This window comes from Python bivittatus, unplaced genomic scaffold, assembly GCF_059951505.1.
Source record: "Python bivittatus isolate LINGU-HERP-01145 unplaced genomic scaffold, Pbiv_v1 ctg000440_np1212, whole genome shotgun sequence".
In the NCBI taxonomy this organism is placed as follows: Eukaryota; Metazoa; Chordata; class Lepidosauria; order Squamata; family Pythonidae; genus Python; species Python bivittatus.
Window position 1 is genome coordinate 3003227 of NW_028277063.1, and position 22626 is coordinate 3025852.

At 45.5% G+C, this 22626-nt stretch overlaps 1 protein-coding gene across 4 annotated transcripts; it reads left to right on the forward strand.

Moving 5' to 3' along the window:
* The first annotated feature begins 543 nt into the window (after nt 1–543).
* DBP (D-box binding PAR bZIP transcription factor) lies at nt 544–20906 on the forward strand. 4 transcript variants are annotated; one of them, XM_088142650.1, is made up of 5 exons: nt 544–685; nt 1231–1473; nt 8790–9125; nt 14266–14486; nt 19984–20906. In XM_088142650.1, the coding sequence occupies exons 2-5, from the start codon at nt 1329–1331 to the stop codon at nt 20197–20199; spliced, it is 918 nt and encodes a 305-aa protein (XP_087998776.1). In that variant the 5' UTR covers nt 544–685; nt 1231–1328; the 3' UTR covers nt 20200–20906. The 4 variants fall into 4 exon arrangements, with proteins under 4 accessions (XP_087998776.1, XP_087998775.1, XP_007423080.1 ...); XM_088142649.1 differs by having other exon boundaries at nt 663–1473; XM_007423018.4 differs by lacking the exons at nt 544–685; nt 1231–1473 and adding an exon at nt 3468–3950.
* The last annotated feature ends 1720 nt before the right edge of the window (nt 20907–22626 follow it).

A 22626-nucleotide genomic window follows, 5' to 3' on the forward strand; every position in this document is an offset into this window, starting at 1 on the left:
CAGTGAATATCTCGCTGTCCCTTTAAGACCCAGGCTTCCCTTTCTGCTCCCCATCACAACACCAGGGACACGTGCCGCCCCGCGTGCTTCCATCGCTGAACTGTCGCCTTTTCCCCCTCCTGTCGCCTCCCCATTGGCCAAAACTGGGTCAGGCTCCTCCCATCGTCTCTCCTCCCATTGGTCAAATCTAGGTCAGAGCCCCACCTGCCCCATGGCAGACGCACATGACAGAAGAAGCAGCGGGGGGAGCGGTGTTTGCGAATCTCACGCTCTCGTGCGGCTGGTTGGTGGAGAAGGGCATGCGGGGCCCCGCCCACTTTCGCTGTCCGCTCCTCCTCCTCCTCCGTTGCAAAAGGAGGGGCGAATTCGGAAATAGTTGCGAAGTGCTCGTTGAGGAAAGTAACTGGAGCAATTTTTGCAATTTTGTATCTGCATCTATGTATCTGTCGCACACGTCCAGCTCAAATGCATTGGTTCCCTTTTGGGGGAAGGCTGCATAGGACTCAGGAACGGATCGGGATCCGCTTTCGGTTTCTCCCCCTTGTAATAACAGGGACCGGGGAGAGAAGCAGGTGCCAAAATCTCGGATTCCCTCAGTGCCAGCCTGAGAAGACGCTCTTCCCTCGTTGGAGATCGCGCATTTGCTTTTTCTACTGCTTCTAGGATTTAGCTGGAGGAGAAAAAGGCGAGTTGTTCAACCGCCGCCGTTTCGAGGGAGCAGGATCTTTTAGAGAGGGGGATCACACCGCCGAGTCTTTTTTTTTTAGGGAGGGGGGAGGCTAAGGCTTTGGAGAAAAAATCTCCTAAGGTCGATTCGTTTTCCAAAAAACAATTCCATTTTTTAAAATTATGAGTTTGGGAATACGTTTCTCCCGTTTCCTGATAATTTTTAACCTAATTTTTCCTGCTTTTTTTATTTTTAATTAAATCTATCTCCCCCCCCCCGCCCTTTCATCCCCCTCAAGGGAATATTTCTAACAGATCTTCTGCGAAGATCCTTCTTGGTGCCGACTGGTTGCTAAATTTGGAGCGGGGCAAAGCGGGGGCCGTCGCCTGTGCCCTGGAGGCTTATTTCCAGGCTGGCAGTGGAAGGAGAACGAGGGGCGGGGGGAGAAACCCGCTAAGAAAAGATCCTGAAATCTCCCCCCCTGAGCATCGTCGGTGGATTTTCGCCCGGCTCTGGTTCGAAGATTGATGCTTTTGCTGGTTTTTATATCTTTATTTCTAAAGTCGGGACACTTTGCTGGAGATCGCCTAAGGGAGAGAAAAAACCCACCTCCAGCGGTGGGCACCTCCTGGAGTTTGCTGTTGCTGCCGCAACCTTCGTCATGGCCCAGGGCAGTCCGGCACCCAGTCTCGTGTCTCCTCCTCTGGCGATCGGCAGCCCCAGTTCCACCATGGTCAGTCTCAAGAGCCTCCTGCAGGGACCGGTCAAGAGTCCTGAACGCCGGGGGGCCAAGGACCCAGGCTCATGTGAGTGGCTCCCCACCCCACCCCACCCCCACCTCCTGCAACATGCCAGGTCTAGCCAGCTCTCGTGCACGCAGCCAGGCTCAGATCTGAGCGCCTTGCTCTGCCCGCCTTTTGCATGCAAAACATTTGCTGCCTTCCAACTGTTCCTTCAGCAATCCACAGTGGAGGGATTTGATTTATTTGGGGTTTTGTTTTGTTTGCTCAGAAATTGCTAAAGCAATATTTTGTGCCTCTCTGTGTGGATATATTATCTATATCTATGTATGTGTATATCTATGTCATCACTAGGAGTTGAGAACGACTTAATGGCACATAATCAACTATATGTAGTATTTGCTGCTAGTTCCATTTTACAGTTTGAGAAACAGAGGATGAAGCGCTGTCGAGAGAGAGGGTGGCCTTATTTGCAGAGCATATTTTCCTCTGGTGAACCAAACCATGGTTTACTCAACACAGTCTTGTGGACTTGCCCCACTTACTTGAACCATAAACTTGACCTGGCCTGTCCAGTTTGCACCACACATAAGGTAAATTATGGTTGGCTGCTTTGTGATTCAGGGTGCTTGTGGGAACACAGTCAGAATTAAGGTGAGGGTCTCCTCTGGGCCATGTGTCTTTTTTTCATCCATCTCTGGACCTTTAGCAACCTTTCCCAAGTATTTCATTTTAATAGTCCAAGTGTTTTCTGCGTATCTTGCCTGAGACATGCCGATTCGTAACATGGATGCAGTTTAAAATAATTAGGAGTCTTATGTCATATGAAAGACAAATGGTGTCAATTTTTTGTGGGCTCTGTGTGTGTGCCTATACACACAACACCCCATAATAAATATCCTTTCCGCGGTCACTCCATCTTGTTCATTTTTCCTTCTGACTATAGTTGTTTCTCAGTCTAGACCTACCTATCAATTCTTTGGGATTCTTCGCAATGCTGGACTGCCTCCTCCATCCATTCTCTCTTTTAAAGCAAAAGGAGCACACCCAGTACCTTTGGATGATAAAAGGCCTCCGTGTTGGGATGCCGTGGTTTTCGGCTTGCTTTCACTTCCACCTTTTTTGCCATCTGGATTTGGGAAGAGGAGGGGGGAAAGGAGCAGAGAGAGCGCTGCCATTAATCCAGTGTCCTCATTTCAACCTGCTGCTGCTACTTCCCCTTTTTGTTCTGTTTCCTGTACTGTGGATTTCGAGAACAGGGTTTGTGTTGAAGCCTTAAAGGATTCTTTTTCAAGAAATTGCTTCTAAGAGCCCCTGTGCCTTCCGTGTGGCCAGGAGAAAGAGCCTCACTTTATTTTTGACGGGAGCATCCTTTTAATGAAGATTTGGAAGTGGAGGGGGCTCTCTCATGTGCTTTGGCTGGGTGGGGCTTAGATCTGAGCATTCCACAGGAGAGTAATGTGGTAGGTGGAGTTAGACACACGGCGTTTCTGGGCTTTCTGAGAGAGAGGGCAAGTCCTTCTCAAACCTTGCACCCTTCTGCTGGATTGGACTGCAGCAGTAGTTGGAGGGGGATGGTGGGAGTTGTAGTCCAACCAATAGGAAGGACGCCGGCTTCTGGAAGGCTTTAGCCCAGATTTAGGTGGGAGCCAAGGTTTTCAAAGATCGGGATGAGGGGAAAGGGGGAGAGAGGAATTTCCATGACCGAAACTTATCCTTCTCCCCATTCCCTATAACAAGCTCTTTAAGAAGCACCTGGCGCCCATGTCTGCTGTTGCAGTTTCTACAGTTCTTCCTTTTTAAATGGATTTTTTTGAATTCTGATGTTGTGTGTTGTAATTCAGTTCCTCGCAATGCAGCAGCAACGTTGATGGGTTGGAAAGAGTGGGTTTATTATGGAAGGCTGGGGGGGGGGGGGTTGTCAGGTTTTCTGGTGGGAAATGGCTGACATAGTATCCTTGCGGGTGGAGGGGGGGCGGTGAGAGGATGAACAGTGAGGTCCTGGATTTCTGAGTTGGGAGGGAAGAGGGGAGAGGAAAGGGTCTTTATAAGTCCCGGAGAGGAAGGTTTGGGAGGTAGGACTCCTGGGGTTTTGCTGCTGGAGAGATGCCAACTCATCAGGGTTTTCCAGGGTGATCCATCAAGGGGTGTTTTTGTACATGCGCGTGCATACACACATACACACACTTACATCTGCTGGCTGGCAGCAGTAAATCCCTCAAAGCTGCACACAGCTCAGCCACGGGACACAGCAGGAGGGAGTAAAACGTGCCGGCGCGGGCGCCGTGGAGCTTCGCCCCAGGAAACAATCTCTAAGACTTTTCACACGAGCAAGCGATCGGACCACAGAGGGCAAGGAGGGAGGAGGAGGTGGTGGTGGTGGCTAGCACATTGTGGGGGCAATCAGGGCACCTCCCAGGGTCAGCGCCCTGTAAAGAGAAAGAAGGGGGGGAGGAAAGGAAGGGGGAGATCCTGCTCTCCACAAGCTGGCATTGGATTCTAGCTGGCAGGCAGGATGAGAGGTGGACACACGGATAGAGACGGTGGGTATCTCGGCATGGTGACCATGATGTGCAGATGGGCAGCTGGTAAGCCAGATCAGGGTTGAAGGAGGGGCACCAGCATGCCAGTTGGACCCCTCAGCCATTCTATGGGCTCACCCCCCCCTTTACTCCTTATTTACTTTCTTGCTAGCTGTGTGACCCTCGTGAAGACCAGTTCCGTATGTAGATGTGTACGGAGAGAAGAGGCTTGTTGTTTTAAGCCCCCTTCCCCCAACAAGTGCAATGCCGCGCTGGGAGACATATTCTTTCACGTGTACTTCCTCCCTCCCCAGGATTTCTCGAGCTGATGCTAACCTTGACCATCCATATCAGCGTTCAAGGGTTGTTTCTTTCTCACTGCCACGTGCATTATTTTATTTTGCTTTGGAGAGCGTTCTGTTCCCGTATGTTCGCTTGGGGCTTGGTTTGTTCCTGATGACTCCAACCACTGGGACGCCCGCTTGGTGCTGGCTTCTGCGTTTGGGGGTTGGATTGTTTTCATTTTGTTTGGGCTATGACTGCAGTGGGCTGGCTGAGTCTGGGCTTGTATGCTTGGAAGTAAAGTCCAAAAAAACCTAGTGATGTTCACTCAAGTCTGCCTAGGGCCACAGCCTGAATATTGAGTACTAGCTGATCCCAGCTCCATTTCATTATATTCCTTTTAGCCTTTGATCACAAAGAGCACTGAACCATATTAGTTACAAACCTAGCGGCTAAGTTTGGTTGCATGGTTTGTCGGTGAGAGGATTATGTGGACCCAGGCTTTGGTTACCTGATGGGTACAGTACATACATAATACATGCAAAAGAATAATGCAGGTTAAGTATATTGTGTGAACCAGCATTGAAGTACTTTGTATTTTGAAACGGGTTTTCATCCCTGCAAGAGCTGGTGGAGCCAGAATTAGAAAACAAGGCTCATATGTTCAGCTTTATGCATTAGGTGACATTGGTCATGGAGAGGCATTAACAGGTTTTGGGGGATTGGGGGAGCAGTTTTGGAGGTAATTTCAGTGTCACTCAGGAAGAATCATTGTACTTAAGCGCCAGGACTAAAGCCAAAGGAGGAATGGAGACAGAATGTTTATCATTTTTATTTTCCACTATCATTCCACATATTTTAAGTAATTTCAGCAGTATTCCTTCTATACCATGTTCTCTGCAATTATTTATCCTCAATATGCATTTTATTCTTGTGGCACCCTTGTTGAGGTAGTTCATTATTCCCATTTTACAGATAAGGAAAACTGAGGCTTAAAAAATGGCCACAGGCTATTCTGGTGAATCCTGTGACTGGGTCAAGATTTGATCCAGCAGTTGTTAATTGCAAGTTTCAGGCAGTTGTGGGGGTGGAGCTGGGCATTGAAAGAAGAGAGGAGGGAGAGAAGGAGAAGAAGAGGGAGGGAGGAGAGAAAATATCTAGGGATCAATCTGTGTGGGGCATCTCTTCAAAATTGGGAGCTGTATGTGGGTTTAATCTAGTCATGGGGCGTTGGGAGGGACTCGCCCAGTTTCGGGGCGCCAGGTTGGTGTTGCCACAGCCTGTCAGCTGGGCCTGGACCTCTCTTCCACGTGTCCAGGCAGCGTCAGAGTTCAGGTATGGAGCACCACTCCCAGGCCTGCCTGAACCTCACTGCTTGGGTTGGGCGCCTGTAAAGTAGACAGCCATCTAGCCTTTGAGAGACCTGATGATTCTGTGTTGGGGGTGGGTGGGGGCTGGGACAGGCAGCCCGGGTGCAGTGGAGAGAGGGTGCAGGGTTGTGTGTGTGTGCATGTAGGTAGGTGGCAGGAGACAAGTCAAGGGGGAGGCTTGAAGAAATGTTTAAATCCTCTCCCACTCACCCCCTGGCTCCATCCTCTGTTTTAGCCTACTCATGAATGATTTTCTCTGCAGTCTTCTGTAAACAATCTGGGGCAGCCAAAGGACAGTCTGTGTGTGTGTGGGGCGGCAATGGACCCTTTTTGCCCCAGATTTAGGCACCAGGCAGGAGCAGATCAGACACCACGGGAACCTGAGCCAGTGGATTCAGGGGGCAGAATGCTCACATGGGGGGAAAAAATTCTGCTTTTGCTATACTGTCCCCCTGTTCAATGTTCTGGGGTGTGTCTCAGTGTTAGGGTTGGTGGGGAATTAGTGTCCTTGAAATGCTAGTTAGCTGTTTCTCTGAAAACTCGGACAGAGTCACCTCTGGCTGCTGCCTCGTTTGGGCTCCAGGCAGGCAGGTGAAGGGGCAGCAGAGGAACAGGAGCGCTGAAGAAGCCGATCAGATATGGCTGAGTGCCACAAGGGTCAGCTGGGGTAAAGCCGCGCTTGTATGTTGCTGGTGAACCACAGGCGGGCCGTTGGGGCTGGAGAAAGTAAAGGATGGGACCTGGGCAAGTTTCAGCAGTTCCACACTACAGATGTCAGTGATTGCGTTTCACAACCTCAGTGATGCGGTATACGGATATACCATTGTATACTCTATGTCCCATAAGAATATCCTAGGAGTATAAGAAATAGCTAAGTAAAGACACACTTTACACCAGTCAGATACATGGCCAGATCTGCAGTGTGAAGAAAGCTCAGAGCAATCATAAAGACCCTGGGGGTTGATTGGCACATTTGCAGAAAGAGATGGGAAGATCTAGCACCTTCTCCCCTAGGTTAATTTGCTCCTAGGGGAGTGCAAAATCTTTCAGATCTGAACCCTTTCCGATTCGAGCTGCCCCGTTTTGAGTTTGAAACAGTGGCTTAGAGGGTGAATCGGGCTGTTCTGATCATGTGGAAGCGTTCCAAATTCAGAACAGAACTGATTGAAGCAACGTGATACAAGCAGGCGGCTTTGAATGCAAAACAGGTAGAATTTTGAAGGCCTAACCCAGCAGAAACTTCGTTTTGAGTTTGCATCAAGCTACCAAGGAGATCGCAGGCGGAGCGTAGGACAGCGTTATCTACAGCAAACGGTAGAGATGCCAAAATAACACCATGTGCCTGGTGACACCATCACACAACTGCCACCATTTATGTGTTTGTATCCTGACATCTGATGCAAGGGTGTAAGTTATGGTGTTTGTGATGACTTCCTCTGCCTTCCCCCCCCCCCCATTTGTCCCCTTCCCCCTCCTGCAGACACCCATACATACGGGATTCTTAGTTTGCATAACTGCATTAAAACTTCTAAAAGCCTGGAATAAGACTATCTGGGGTTACGTGGCATGCCTCTGATTTTATAGCTCCCTGTAAAGCAGTGCTTCTCAACCTCAGCAACTCTAAGATGTGTGGACTTCAACTCCCAGAATTCCCCAGCCAGCATGCTGGCTGGGGAATTCTGGGAATTGAAGTCCACATATCTTAGAGTTGCTGAGGTTGAGAAGCACTATTGTAAAGTTAAGATGCTTTCCCACAAAGCCTCAATTATAGAATGTGGAGGGTAGGGAGGTCAATCCAGGCAGCAAAGATGGATTTAGTCAATATTTTGACTAAAATTGCCCAGAACTGTTGATCTGGAAACATTCTTGATTATCCATCCATGATCTACCTGACAGAATGCAGCTGAATGTTAGGAGAAACTTCTGTACAGCCACATTAGTTGGACAAGGAAGCCGATAGCTGAGGAAGGTGATGGGTTTCACTTTGGGGGTACTCAAGCCGAAGCTGGAAGGCCATCTGTTCAGGAACCTTTAATCTGGATCTCTGCACTGAACAGGCAGATGGATGGCCTAAATTAATCTGTTCAACTCTTAGATTCTATCATCAAGCCAACGTTTTCTTCCTCTGAAATGTTGGATTCACTGAGGCACTTGTAAAACCTTTGCTACACAGTTATAGTGGTTATCAACTTGGAACGATTATTTTACTTGATGCTTTACACGTCTGTTCACAGCCCACTTTAATCTGTGTAAGTAATTTGGTGATCCAGCCATCCCTTTGATTCAAATAGAGCCGTACGAAGTATAATATACATACAGTACTTGTAAATTATAATGACTTAGTGCTAATTAGCTTTTAGTTTTATATACCATTCTGTATCCCTTCCTGACAACAAGTTCATCTTGACTCTGTCTGCTTAATGATCTTGCTCTAAGTAGGCTGGACATAATTTTTGATAAAGAAAATCTGGCACTCTGAAACCTCCAGTTATATATTGCCATTTTCAAAAACTCAGGTTACAGACCTGTAAATGGAATTGGAGCTAGACATTTTTAACATTCTGGAGTTGGCAGATAATGAAGTTTAATGTTTTCTGCTTTTCAAGAAATAACTTTTGGTTTAGGAAAGGCCCATTATCATTGCTAAAGGCATTTTGTATTCCCTTTAAATTGTATTTTTCTTTAAAAGAATAACACCTTTGACTGAATTGCTTAATTATGTGTAGCTGTAATTTATGTCATTCCATTGTTTTTCTCTTTCTTCTTCACATTATCTCCTTCCCTTTTTATTATAAACTGCTTTGGGCAGATATGGCCCTTGCTCACTTACAAAATTGTCAGACATTCTAAGTGCTGTGTATGTTGGGGAAGCAATTATTAATTAATTAATTAATTAATTAATAGCTCTTCTTGACCAAGCTCTCTCTGTTGCTAAAAGACTTTTATGTGTGACTTTCATACAAGCTTTGCAAGTATCTTGCTATTCCTTAAGTATCCATCTCAGCTTTACCATGTTTAACCCTCTCCTCCCAGCATGAACAAATTCCGGTCTAATTCTCCAGATTCTGACTTTCTACTTAATTGCCTGCCTTTTTTTGATCGCATCTCAGTAGATTCCTATTCTTAGATCATACACATCCCACAAATCTTGTTCTTTAATCTGAGTTTCTCCCTTTTGCCCTCCCCTGCTGCTTCTGTTCCATTGCAGGTGTTATCAAAGACAAGGAACGTAAGATGGAGGATGACCTGAGCGTTTCAAGACCTGGGCACTGCGCATATCTGGGGTCCCTCCTGTGGGAGCGCACCTTGCCCTACAATGAGATTGAATACGTTGACTTGGATGAATTTTTGCTGGAAAATGGCTTGCCCCCAAGTCCAGCCCATCAGTCCTATTCCCCAGGCAGCCAGCCCACTGCCTCGCCTTCCAGTGGGGTCGTGGTGGATCTTAGTCGCCCTGCTTCCTGTGCATCATCGTCTTCGATCTGTTCTTCGTCTGGGGAAGGCCTAGTGGGTAGCGATTATGACCAGAACTGCAGCAAGACAGGTAAATTGGGCTGTACATTGGGCAAGAGGGTGGTGTGGGAAAAAAAGGTGAAGACATAGCGATTGGCTCCTGTGATTCTCCTGCTTTTGAGAAGAGTTTTGTGAAAGAACTGTGAGAATCTCCTTTTCCCTCCTTTTAACTGTTTCCAAAAGTCTGTTTTTTCCCAGCTTCCAAACATCTTAGATGTCACACACTATCACACACTGATGGTAGGCCTAAAACTGTAGATGCCCACACAAATACTTGGTGACTAGACTGTGAAGAACACCCTTATAAAGCTGTAGTGCAAATTCCAACTTATATTCTTACATGCTTGGTTGTGTTTTCTTTCTGTAATGTGCAGTGACTCTATGATAAAAGAAGAAAGCATAATTTTAAAAAGCCCTTTGAAGTTGTAGGGGGCAAGGTCATATTGCAATGTACCTTTTGTTTTAAGGCACAAAGAGTTGGGGACATGCCACATGTTGCACAGGGATGCATATAACAAAGCATTTTTTTATATAAAAATGAAAAATAGATTGTGGAAGCCATGATTTGCAGTGAAAGAACAGCAAAAGAGAAGAGTGTGTATCATTTTTTCCCTGTTAGACAATTTTTCTGTTCTGAATCATTCCTTCTCAGCTATTTTTCTCCTGTGGTTAAATCTGTATGAGAGGAAAAGCACTTAGCACTCTGAGCAGGGAAAAGCGCACCTTTTCTTCCTTGTGCTCCAGATCTCAATTTTAACCCCCTATTTTGACCCCTATCCTAAGTGTACCCTTCTTTTTCCTATTTGACCAGTTCTTACTTTAAAAAGAACTCTAAATTTATTACAAATCTACTTATTCTTAGAATAACTTCTGCAAAAAGATTATTATTTGAAACATGATGTACTTGTTTGGAATATGGGGGCTTAGGCAGCACCGTGGAGCTGATGAAAAAAAATTATTTTAGCACCCTCACTGGATGCGAGAGGGGAAGGCAGTTTCGAGTTCCTCCCTGATTGTGGCAAGAGCTGGCAGTTTCATCTCCTCCTAATTGCAAATAGTTTTCAGTCCCACCTCCTGGTGGTGGTGGTAATGACAGCCTTTTCCTCGCTGCTGGGAAGTTCACCCTTTCATTCCTACCCTGGTTTTCACTTGCCACATATGCATACACACTGGTGCACCAAGAATTGTGTACTGCTAGCACACACCATGCGCCATTGCACAGACTAGGAAGGAACATTATTTTTAACCCCGTCCTGATTTGTAGAGGAATTATTTTCCCTACCCGTTTGAAGATTTAGAATTTCAGAAAAGTTCCAAGGTATTTTTATTGTGGAGAGGACCAGAGAAGGAATTTTAGGGAACAGTCTAGGTGCAATTAAGGATGCAGTATTCTGAAAGTAAGCATATACTGACTTGATCAGTTCACTGCAGTCTTCTTCAAACTGGGTATTCTCCGGATGTGTGGACTTCAGCTTCCAGAATTCCCAGTCAGGGAATTTAATTACAGGTATTGCTAGGAATTCTGGGAGATGAAGTCCATATAGCTAGAGGAACGCCTGTTGGGAGTTGATCCAATGGATGAAAACTCCATGTTATAATAGAACTGGTGTATTAAAGAGTATGTGGAAAGGGATGGAGGTTTAGACAATTTATATCAGTAAGAAAATTGCAAATGAATGCAGCATACACTCAACATGATTGTTACTTTAATAATCTCATAGCTTCTGGGGACTTCTGAGAAGTTTGGGTTGAATATTGCATTCACCTTGAAACACCCCCATGCTGAAGACAATGACTTCTAACCTTTCATTTCTTTGCCTGGATTTGCACAACATGCTAAACTTGGTTAGTTTTAACCTTGGTTAGGGCTTTGGCGGAGGGATTAGCATGTTGTACAAATCCAGCCTGTTTGAATAGTTTATGGTTCAGAAACATCAGAAAATGGGTTAATTCAGTAACCAAGTTCACTGTGTTGTGCAAACCCCACCTTAGAGTGGTAATAATTGTATTCAGACTTCATTTCTGACTGAACCTTGTTCTGATTCCCAATAGAAAGGTGGATTATGTGAATTTTATTTTAAACAGAGTAATGGAGGTTTGAGTTGGATAATATTTAGAAAGTGACCTACCAGATTTGATTCTGAATGTTGCTTTTCTGCTTTCATTTAGAATTGTGATTGCTGATAAGTTGCAGGAAAGGAGGAAGTTTAGGGAGCTATTTTGGATGGGAATCTGGCACTTGCAGTTTATGGCGAAAAATATTGGGAGAGCAAGTTAGTGGGGATTAATTGATTCCATCCACAGTGAATTGCAGGATGTGCAACTCCATGGTTGTGCTCTAGAGTGGTATTTCTCAACCTTAGCAGCTTTAAGCTGTATGGACTTCAACTCCCAGAATTCCCCAGCCAGCATACTGGCTAGGAATTGTCAGAATTGAAGTCCACACTTCTTAAAGTTGTGAAAGTTGAGAAACACTGCTCTGGAGTCATTCTTAGACCAGTGGTGCTCCAAGTTGACTCCCACTTCAGTAGTGACTTGGTCACAGTGGACAGAGTAACCAGTACTGTGAGAAGGTGATGTAATTAATCTGATGTCCAAGATGATGCAAGTTTTTTTAAGTGAATTTCTAATTCCTGCAGGTATGTCTTTGATAAATGTATGTGGTCCCTCTCAAACTGTAAGACTTGATGAAGCCTTCCCTACTTCCTGCTTCATCCCATAAAGTTTCTCCCCAGTTGCGATTCTTCACTTTCTCTGACTTGCTCAGATCAATGTTAACTGGAATACCTATTATTCCTGAATGCTCCATCTCTTCCTTGTAAGACATAACCTGGATTCCCACAACATGCTAAAGCTCCATGGAGTTTGGTGGTCCAGCATGGAATGAGAATCCAGCCATCATCTTAGCCTGTTGTATGCACCAGGCCATCACATTATGCCATAATGTTTTAATTGTTTGAGCAGAGTGTGTTTAATAAACACAGAAATTGTTTTATTAATCCAGATCTATATAGTCAGAGAATCTAACATTTTTCTCTTTTATTTAAATCTAAATAACTGGAGCCCTTATGTCCCCCCCCCAAAAAACATTGAATACAAATTGCCTCCCTCTCTCCAGATTTTCTTACATTTAACCCTGGAACTCTGCCCACCCTTTCCTCTAAAAACTCTTTTGCCTCCCAGGGAACCCAGGCACCCTGATATTTTTCCAGGTATCCCCCCTTTTTTTCTTGTTGCTCCATCTCAACCCTCTCAGCCTTTCAGGATACCAACAGCCTCCATTTAAAAACAGAAGCCTCCCCTTTAAATAAACAGCCCCGCACAACCTGGGGATCCTGAGAGGAGGAACCTTTCCTCCTCTCCACCCATAAGGTGCCCCCTTTCAGAACACCTCCTGGGGATGATGGGAGTGCTAGTCAACCCAGCTGAAGAGCAGCTTCTGGGCAAGGCTGCACCAGAAGCTTCCTCTTTTCTGAGCATCAGGTGTAGAGCTCTCCCCCCGCCTCCCCCCTCCCCGCCTCAAGGAGGAGGCCTGAAGCCTGCCTGCCTCTGCACATTTGAATGCGTGTGCACGTGTCCTGGAATAGAGACCTGGCCCTAGCGTGCTAGGAGGCTGTGGGGAATCCCGTGTTACTGGTGTGCCAGAGCCCTATGTCGGCCACGCCTGCTTGGAAAGACTCAGTCTCGTGTCTCTGCACGGAGCCTCCTGCTTTCGCTCACGTTTCTCACCCTGCCTCTGCGAACACATGTCACTCGGCTGGGCTCTGCGCTCATCTGCTCCTGCCAGCTGGCAGCCTGCCCCTTCCTCAGCGCAGGGCGGGGCGAGCGGGCACGTGGGGCTGCGGTGTGAGGCAGGCGGGCAGGGCCTCTCCAGGGGTGCGTGTGTGGCTCTCCCAGCCGGGCAGGTTCCCACAAGGGACCAGCAGCTGGGGGTTGCAAAGGGGGTGGAACAGCCTTCCGTCAGGGCTCTCCTGAAAAGGGAGGTGGGTGGAGTAATCCAGCAGGGCCAGACATTTGGGGTCTCCAAGGGGGAGGAGGTTAGGAGGGGACTGGCAGATGCCTGGGTTCTGGGGGGGGAGAGGAGAGGAGAGGAGAGGGGGGAATCCAGGGTACCTGGGTTCTCCAAGAGGCAGAGGCACCTGGGTTCCTCAGCAGAAGATGGGTCTATATGCAGAGGGACAGCAATGGGCTGTTTACGGAGCGGGGGTGGGGGGGAGGTGGTTTGCTTGTTTGTGATTCTTGAAGAAAAAGGTTTAATGTTGGAGGTCAGAAATGTGGGCCAGAAATGGAAATGGAGGTTCAGTGAAAAAGGGACTTTGGGACCCAGGATGGGTCTGAACAGGTAATTTAGTTGCATGTTGAGGTGGGGGGGGCATTAAAAACTGCATGTTTTTAATTTATGAAGATTAGGTCGCTTTGGGCAGAGACGGATAGACATGCATTTGGAGGACATTCTTAGGTCCTAAATCGTGAGGAAGAGGGACAAGGAGCCAGGAAATCTGGAGTTATAAGGGGAGTTTCCAGGTTGAGGATTTGGGGGGGAGTTAAGCTTAGGAGGACTGCCAGATGTGCTGAGTCCCTGTTTTCTGGCGCGTGCTCTCATAATTCATCGCACAGGCACATTTTGACATCACACGACTCCAAGCCATCTCTGGCTCTGCTAGCCACAAAACGACCTTCTCCTTCTCTGCCACAACCCCTGATTTTCCCAGGTTGGGTAACTTAATAAGCTTTTAAAGCAACTGCCCCTTGATTTACGGTTGTCAGAGCACGTTTACCCCTATGCCCCTTCCGTGGCTGCGTCTTAGGCCCTGTCAGACATGGCGTGCTCCAGAAAATCCCCCCCCAAATGGGGTTGGGGTGCTGCTTAACCTGCAGAAATTTCCCAGCCCCTCTGCGTACCTTTAATCGGGTTTGGGAAGTTGGCTGAGGAGCACTGAAATGTGGTGTTCTCTCTTGACAGTTCTGGTTGTCAAGACACATAGCCGCAACATCTGTTAGTCCCTTTCTGGAAGAGTTGTTGTGCCCAGGGAAGAAAGGGGGGTGGGTGGGTATATGACGCATGTGGGCGTGCTCATCAGGAAGAAGAATGGCACCAGCAGCCTTCCACTCCAGTTGGTGCCTTCTCTCTGTTTGCAAAATTCACCCGTCTTCCTCCTTACCTGCCTCAGGTCCTATCACGCCTGTATCCCGAAGCACACCCAGCCCAGTAGACCCTGAGGCTGTGGAGGTCCTCATGAACTTTGACCCTGACCCTGCTGATTTGGCACTGTCCAGCATTCCAGGCCACGAGACCTTTGACCCCCGCAAGCATCGGTTCTCGGAAGAGGAACTTAAGCCCCAGCCAATCATGAAAAAGGCACGGAAAATACAGGTTCCTGATGATCAGAAGGTGAGCTGGGAACAAATATGGTCCACTGCCTGCAGTTCAAAGAGTGTTTGGATTTTTAGAAAGCACTTGCTTGAATCTTCCCATCCCCCCCCCCTTACATACTTGAAACAGCTTGGATGTTTCTTTAAGGAAGGGAATATTTGTATCCAAATAAAGAGAGAACGAAGTCACTTACAAACTAAGCAATAAAAACAGTGTCATAAACTGTTTTATTTGTTCATTGCATGTATAATAAATATTCAGGCTGTGCATTCTTTGAAAATGATTCAGAAGGGGTGTTTTAGATCTAGCACAAGCCCAGCACCTCTCTGTTGTTCATTAAACTATGACTTTTTTTCAGGCAAAAAGAAAAAAAAACACGGTTTAATGAACAGCAGAGAGGTGCTTTGCTCAGGTTAGATCTGAATATTTTCAAAACACCCACAGCAATAATAAACACAAGGAGATGAAAGTGGAATACTAAGGCCTTCTCCCTGGTCTTTCCTTTTCACAACAATGAAGTTTAAAAAAACAGGAATGATTCTCAGGGATGCTTCATAGGGACTGGGGATTTAAACTCCTGTCTTCCTAGTCCTGTCACTCCATTGCAGTGGCTTTACAACACAGGGAGAATGATACAGAAAAAATGAGAATTCTTACAAGTGGTCAAAACACCCTGAGGGATTTTACTTGTTCTTCATTTGCTTGCTTTTCTCAACCTGGGGGATCTACAGAAGCACATCCTTGACTCTCAGAATGCCTTTGCTCGCATTTGTTTATTTATTACCTGGTTTATATCCCACTCTCATTCAGAAGACTTTGGGCAGCTTATTGACTGTTGCTAAGAATTCTGAGTTGAATCTCACACGTCTGGAGGTCACATTGAAGAAGGCTGCATTTCATATTTAGTGCCACTGAGTCCAACTCCCTGCTCAGGGCAGGAAACCAGATTAAGGTATCCTCAGCAGAGGGGTCTCTAGCCTCTGCTTGAATGCATCTGTGAAGGAGAACATACCATCTCCATGTGTAATGTTTTACTGCCAAAGTGCTCTTACATGTTTTTTTTCCCCTAATGTACAATGCCTTCTTGTAATGTAAATCCATTACTCCATGTTCTGCAACTCTGAACAGGTGAACCTCCTGCATGACATCCTTGAAAGTATTTTGGGAGTGCTGTGCTATCCCCACAGTGCCCTGTTCCTTCCGTCTATCTTTATAGGACTTCGTTTCTGGTCCCCTGATCACTTTCATTGCTCTTCCCCAAACCTATTCTAATTTGTTTCAGTTCTTCTTCAAGTGCTGTGCCCAAAACTGGGTGTGATATTTGACAGGGGAATCTGGCCAGTGGAGGATATAGTGAAACTATTACTTGTGTAATCTGAAAATTATACTCCTTGGCACTCCCATAATCTACTAAGGAAGTTCGAATCAAATACAATAAGGTTAGTTTAGAAAGGCTTGTTCTTGAAATAGCCATCTTGACTTTTGGTAATGATTGCATTATTTTCAGGGTACTTATAAATCAGTCTCTTTATGATCCCTAGAATCTTCCCAGGTATTAATGGTAGACTGATGGGCTTGTGATTTCTTAGATCCTCCTTTCCCCCCTTTTGAAGATAGGGATAATATTTGCCCTTCCCCAGTCATCTGGCACTAGATCAGCTCTCCAGGATTCCTCAGACTATGTTCAGCCAGACCATCAACAAGTTTCTTCAGTACCCTAGGATGCAATTCATCTGGCCCTGGAGATTTAAACTCATTCAAAGTAAAGAGGCGTTCTTGTCTAGAGATGTGTAATATGTGGATCCAAAGTGGAAAAGGTGCTTTGGATCCAATGTAGGTGCCTTCACAACATTTCCTTGGCTGGGAGATGTGTTTGAGTTAGGAAGACAGTGACCAGGAGTCCAGGAAAAAGAATCAAGGAGATGCCCACAGTTAGAGCAAGTACACTTTTCCTGCTTTGGATCCAAATACTGCAGGCTAATCTCTGGCTGTATCTCCGTCCTGTTCCTTCATTTCGAGTTCTCAAGTTGGAGAAGATGGAATCAACACAGAAGTTGAGCAGGTCTGCTTTTTCTTTGTCCCCTCTTAGCATTTTATCTGAGCTGATGAATTTATCTTCTTTTTTATTCTGTATTTATCTAAAGAGATCCTTATTTGTTATTTCTACCATCCTTCATCCACTCAGCTCATTCTTTTAGTTCTATCTTCCTGGCACCTTCTCTACCATTCTGGGCTACCTGCCTGTACTGTTTCTTTGTTCCCTACCCTTTTTTCCTTCTCCTCTTTCTTCTTTTTTGTTTTCAGATAGTCACTATGCTTTTCTTCTACTCTCTGAAGGAGAATGTTGCCAGCAAGACAGATTAGGAATTTTTGGAGTCCCAAGCTTTGCAGAGTTTCCAGCATATACTGGAGTAACTACCCATCAGTACAACTTTATGCTTCTTGGCAAGATCTGAAGATCATTTTTGGAAGGCATCGTCCACACCTCTTCCTTAATTAGGCATACCATGGTAGACACCACCACTAATATTTGGTGTTTATTAAAATAGTGACACTTCTCTAGCTTACATAAATAAGAATAAAAGCATGTACATAGTTCTAAATCAGCCTTCTCCAACGTCTTCTGGATGACTTGGACTGCAATTCTTGTTATTTTGTGTAGAGTGGTTGATGTAGAAAGTACAAGATGGTTCTCTCTCTCTGGTGCTTTCCTTGGCATGGATGGGCTACTTTTTGTCTGGCACCACTTAAATGACTTTGAATACAAGTTCTTCCCCAGCTGAAACCCTCCAGATATGTTGGACTCCAGCTCTCAATTCCAATACATTGCATGGCCATCAGTTTGGGAGGATTGGTGCATGGACTAAAGCAGTGTTTTTCAAACTTGGCAATTTTAAGATGTGTGGACTTCAACTGCCAGAATTCCCCAGCCGGTTTGAAAAACACTGGTCTAAAGCAAGAGGCCCCTGGTTCTGGCAGGACAAGGCCCACGTTTAGATGGTGAGCAGGAGGGCACATGTCTAACAGTAGGCAGGGCCAGGATGAAAATGGAGATTTTTTGTTGTTGTTCAGTCATTAAGTCGTGTCCAACTCTTCATAAATAACTCAAGGCAGTGAATGTTTGCTTTAATTATGTTCAGTTAATAATTCCCATGTGTTTAATAATTTTTCCCTTAAAAAAATACAATTTGGTAGCAACTTTAAGATAGACTGCGAGGCCATCGTTTGTAATACTCTGGGATAAAGTAAAAGTTAAATAAGAGCAGTCCTATTTTGAATTTTTGCTTAGGTAAAATGCTTGTGCCAATCCTATGCTTAGTGATCATCCCTGATTAATATGCGATCAATCCTGTGTTTATGTAACATACTGTGTCCAAAGAGCTAAAACCACATGATGGTTTAATATGGCTTTGTTCACACAACTTGGCAAGGCCATAGTGAGTTCCCACAACACACTGAACCACAAACTGCCCACCATTTAGCTTTAGGTCATGTGCTGGGTGATGCCAGCAAGTCCTTGGGGAAAGCTATCCTGGTCTTTTCCTTTGCTGGTGTGACCCCCCCCCCCCCCGCCCCTGCCCTGGATTGCTGCAAAATACAAACTGAGATCATGAGTAGAAAGGCAAGATCTCAGACTGGACTGCGGGGAACTGCAAAAGACAGTAGAGTGAATATAATTCCATTTTAGAGCAATAGGTGCCTCTTGTTAAATAATGCCCACTGCTTCATGAATTCTTCATTGGTTGTGCATGACAGAAATACTAGCTGCATTGACATATAAAGCTAACCCAGCCTTTTTAAAACCTGGTTTGTTAAACAAGCCACAGTGGCTTGATTTGCATATAATACTTTGGGGCGGGGGGCTGAGCAACCATAAACTGTATGGGGCCACTCACCACTTCCTTTATCATCTCCAGCACTGGAATTTGAGGTGCTGGAATTTAGCCACATTTCAGTAGCATAATTTGGGAGTGATTTTAAAGAGGGGGTCTGGAGTGGTGTGTCCCTAGAAGGCCACCCTTTTTGCCGAAAGAGCAGAAAAATGCACAGAAAGCCCCCCCAAAAAACCAAACCTGCCAAAACCAAGTTGATAAAATTTGGCCATGCCTTGTATGACACCATTGCTGGGTCACCAGATGACTTTTGCCTCCCTCTGGAGCAGCGTTTCTCAACCTTAGCAACTTTAAGCTGTGTGGACTTCGACTCCCAGAATTCCCCAGCTCTCTGCCAGCTGCATGGTCCTGATGCAACCTGATTTAAAAAAAAATGTTTCCAAGTACAGACGTGTAGCGTTTGGATCTAAAGTGGGAAATCTAGGGAGGGCTCGCTTGCTGACCTTGTGGATGGCTGGCTCTTTAAAAAAGCAACTGACAGGTATAGTGAGCAGACCCACTCTGGATTTCCCACTTTTGAAGTTTGTTGAAGTTTACCTCAAAAATAAAGCAGTGTACTTATATCCTTTCAATCCACTCTAATATGGCAAACAAAAAATTGAGAAGAGGAAAATGTTTTATAAAAATGGCAGAGAGAATAATATTTAGTCTTTGTTCCACCAGCACCATGGTGTCCTCCCCTGCTTTTTAAAGAGAGAAGAAAACAGATTTCATGCATTTTGCCTCAGTTGTGTCTGTCTGTCCGTTTGTTTGTAGCCCAGGTAATTGGGAAGAATGGGCTGGAGCTGACTTAATTGGACCTAGGCTCTGAAACCAACAGGATTTAAGTGAGGGAAGGCCAATTGATTTCACTGACTCTAAATGGGATCAAGTTTGAATCTACTTCAGTGGGTGTATGCCTGTTTGCTAAACAATTTTTGTGGGCCTACTAGAAGGTGGCAATCTTCTGTGGCCTTCATATGAATCTGAGCTTGTGGGTTTATTACATTGTGTTCCTCTGCAAAGGAGAGCAGAGTACATTCACATGGATATTAAGTGTTGGAAGGTGAGGCTATGAAAGTTCAGTCACCAGGAAACAAGACATGGTGTGTTTACTGTTTTAAGAGTTAAATCTTTGGAACCAACTAAGAGCCTTGCCTTCTGGGATGTTGTTGAGTTTACAGCCTGGACTTGCCAGTTAATTCCCTATCCAAATACTACTTGGCAGAATTTGCTCTTTCCTAGATCATCCAAGGTCAACTAAGGGCTGCCTCCTAGCTGGCAAGCCAACCCCTTTTATGGCTTAGATTTCAAGTCACTGGTTCACAGTGACGTTTTGTGGCTGAGTTGGGATTTGACCATGAGTATCCTCAGCCTGGATGGGGAAACCATCCAGGGATATGGCCATCAGCATTCATGTACAATGCATTGCTTCTTAGGGCACCAAACTTACCCTAAATCAGCAAGAAGGCTAACTGTTCTCAAGTCTATGTTGGAACTGCATATGAACATTTAGGTTGTCCAAAGCCTTGCAGGAAAATGTCAGAGTTTTCTGTGGTGCACAAGGCTTATGTGATACTTTCTTTGACATGCCACTTTTTTCCCTTTCTCTCCTGCCCCCCCTTTTTTTTATGTTGGGCCAGGATGAAAAGTATTGGAATAGGCGGTACAAGAACAATGAGGCAGCAAAACGCTCGAGAGATGCTCGCCGCCTGAAAGAGAATCAGATCACTGTTCGGGCAGCCTTCCTGGAGAAGGAGAACGCGGTCCTTCGCCAAGAAGTGGCCAACATCCGCCAGGAACTAACCCGCTACCGCAGCATCCTCTCTAAATATGAATCGCAGCACGGCACCTTGTAAAATCCGCAGCAGGGTGTTCTGCTCTTCTCCAATATCCGCCACCAAGGTGGAAGGGCCACCCTGGTTTTTCAACCCAGACCCCCGTCTTCCCGACCCGGGCAAACAAATAATCCAACACCAGATGTTTGGAACAAGGGAAAGGTCTGCGGCGAGCACTTTCCACCTGCAGGGACTAACTGTGGTTCTGGGTGCACAAAGGAGAGTTCCTGGGTTGGCATGGCCTACCCCTCACCCAGAACAGGACAGCAGCCGAGATGTTGGACTGGGCGTCGTAGATACCTGGAACACACAAGGGCTTTGTAGCACGTTGGAAGATGTATTGCACACACATACACGTACATGTACACGCACATTCTCTCTAGACCTATATCCTAGAGTTTGGCTTTTTGGTGAACTTTTCTATCCAAAGGGCAGAATTCAGTCACAGACCGTCACATCTGCATACCTCTGTCCTGTATGGCATTGGGATGGGCCTTGGATATGGATGACCCAGGAGCCCTTCAGGCACATCTCGGTGCCTGGGCTCGGTCACACACACATATTTTTTCAGCAGATGATTGCACACAGTTTAACCCTTTTTCATTTCATCCATCGACTCTGGAGTTATGGTTAAGGGACACGTAAGCCAATGCAAGCCAGCTACAAAAGTGGATGTGATATCCAGGTTTTCTGGGCTCACCCCCACCCCCCAACCCCAGTTAAACCACTATGACTCTACATGCCCCTCTCAAGCCTAGGAGTCTTGGACACCCTGAATGAAAGATCCTTCCTCTTGAGACCAGTAAACACCAGGACTCTACTGTCTACAGAACGCCAAATTAAATCAAACGGGTTGCACACACTCATTTTATTTCCACACTTGGCCGAAGGGGGCTTTACATCTGATGGCAAGACTAGGGGTTCTTAGTTTAATTATTACAATTATATTATTCTCTCTGTTTTTAGTTAAAAAGGCAAGTGATTGAGTCTGTTTCCTCCTAGCACTGCCCAGCGTAGTGTCATGTGTACAGAAATGTTAAAACACGAGACCTCATTTGTGACCCTCCTAAATATGAAATCTATATAAATACATACATACATATATATATATATGTATATATATATAAAGTTTTGTTTCATCTCTTTTTTGTAAAACAGACAAAATGTGTGGTTTGTATGTGTGTGTATTTATATATGTGTATATGTATATACACACAGCCACATTCACTCCAGGCAAGACTTAAAAGAGATTAAACTATGTTCTTCTATTAAGGGAAGGATGGTTCTTTCGTACAGAAAGGGGATGCTGGGCAAACATTTTTTAAATCTCCTTTGGAGAGATTCCTAATCTTTTTAATTTTCCATGTAACAGTGTTGTTAAGAACTTTTGGGGAGGGTTTGATGGCAGTTTCCCCCCCACCCCTCCCAAAAGATGTTTACAATTATATGCTACAAGCAATGAGGAATAAAGGAAGATGGGATTTAAAAAACAATCACCAAATACTTTTTCTGTCTCTGTTCACATACCTGTCTGTAGACGGAACGCAGACATTCGCGCATGATAGTTCCTTTGTGCTGTATCAGCTTCTATTTTTATACGCCGGGTCACATTTGGCTTTGGGTCAAGCAGCCATTTTCCTGTTGGTTGGCTTGTTTTACAGTTCCCTTGTAATACAGGTTGGGAGAGACTGTTTATGCAGGAGAAAGTGAATAAGGAAAGCAACTTTCTTTGCTGTAGTAAGAGAACCTTGCGACGCCTGAAAGACTAACGAATATATTGCCACATCACGATTACGTGCCATCAAGTCATTGTTGACTGTTAGCAACCAAGTAGATTTTCTTCCACCTTTCCCAGCATGACAGCCTTTTCCAGAGAGCTGGGTCTTCATGTAATGTGTCCAAGGTAGGATAATTGGAGCCTGGTCATGTGTGCCTCGAGTGAGAACTCTGGATTGATTTGTCCAATAATCCATTGTTTGTTTTCTGATTGGTTTGTTTTTTTTGGCTGTCCATGGTGTTTTCAGGAGTCTTCTCCAACAACCAAGTCCAAAAGCATCAGTACTCTTCCTACCTTGCTTCTTCAAACTTTTGCTTCCATAGAGTGTCAGAGAAGACCTTGGATTGCATGATTCTGATCTTTTATATTGCCCCATAATAGTCCACTTCACTAGATGCATGGAGTAAAGGCAAATACAGGGTGTCATGTAAGTTCTACTGTTCAAGCCTGTAGCCTCCGGAATGGTGAGCTTCCCATTATCCCAGTGTTGTCCAAACTTGGCCACTTTAAGATGCTGGCTGGGGAGTTCTGGGAGTTGAAGTCCACTCAAAGTGGCCAAGTTTGGACAACACTGCATTATCCTAATCCTTAGCAATGTTGGCTAGTGCTTGCGAAAGAGATCCAGCATTATCTGAAGGGCCAAAAGTTTCTTAAGCAACTTACAGGTTGGA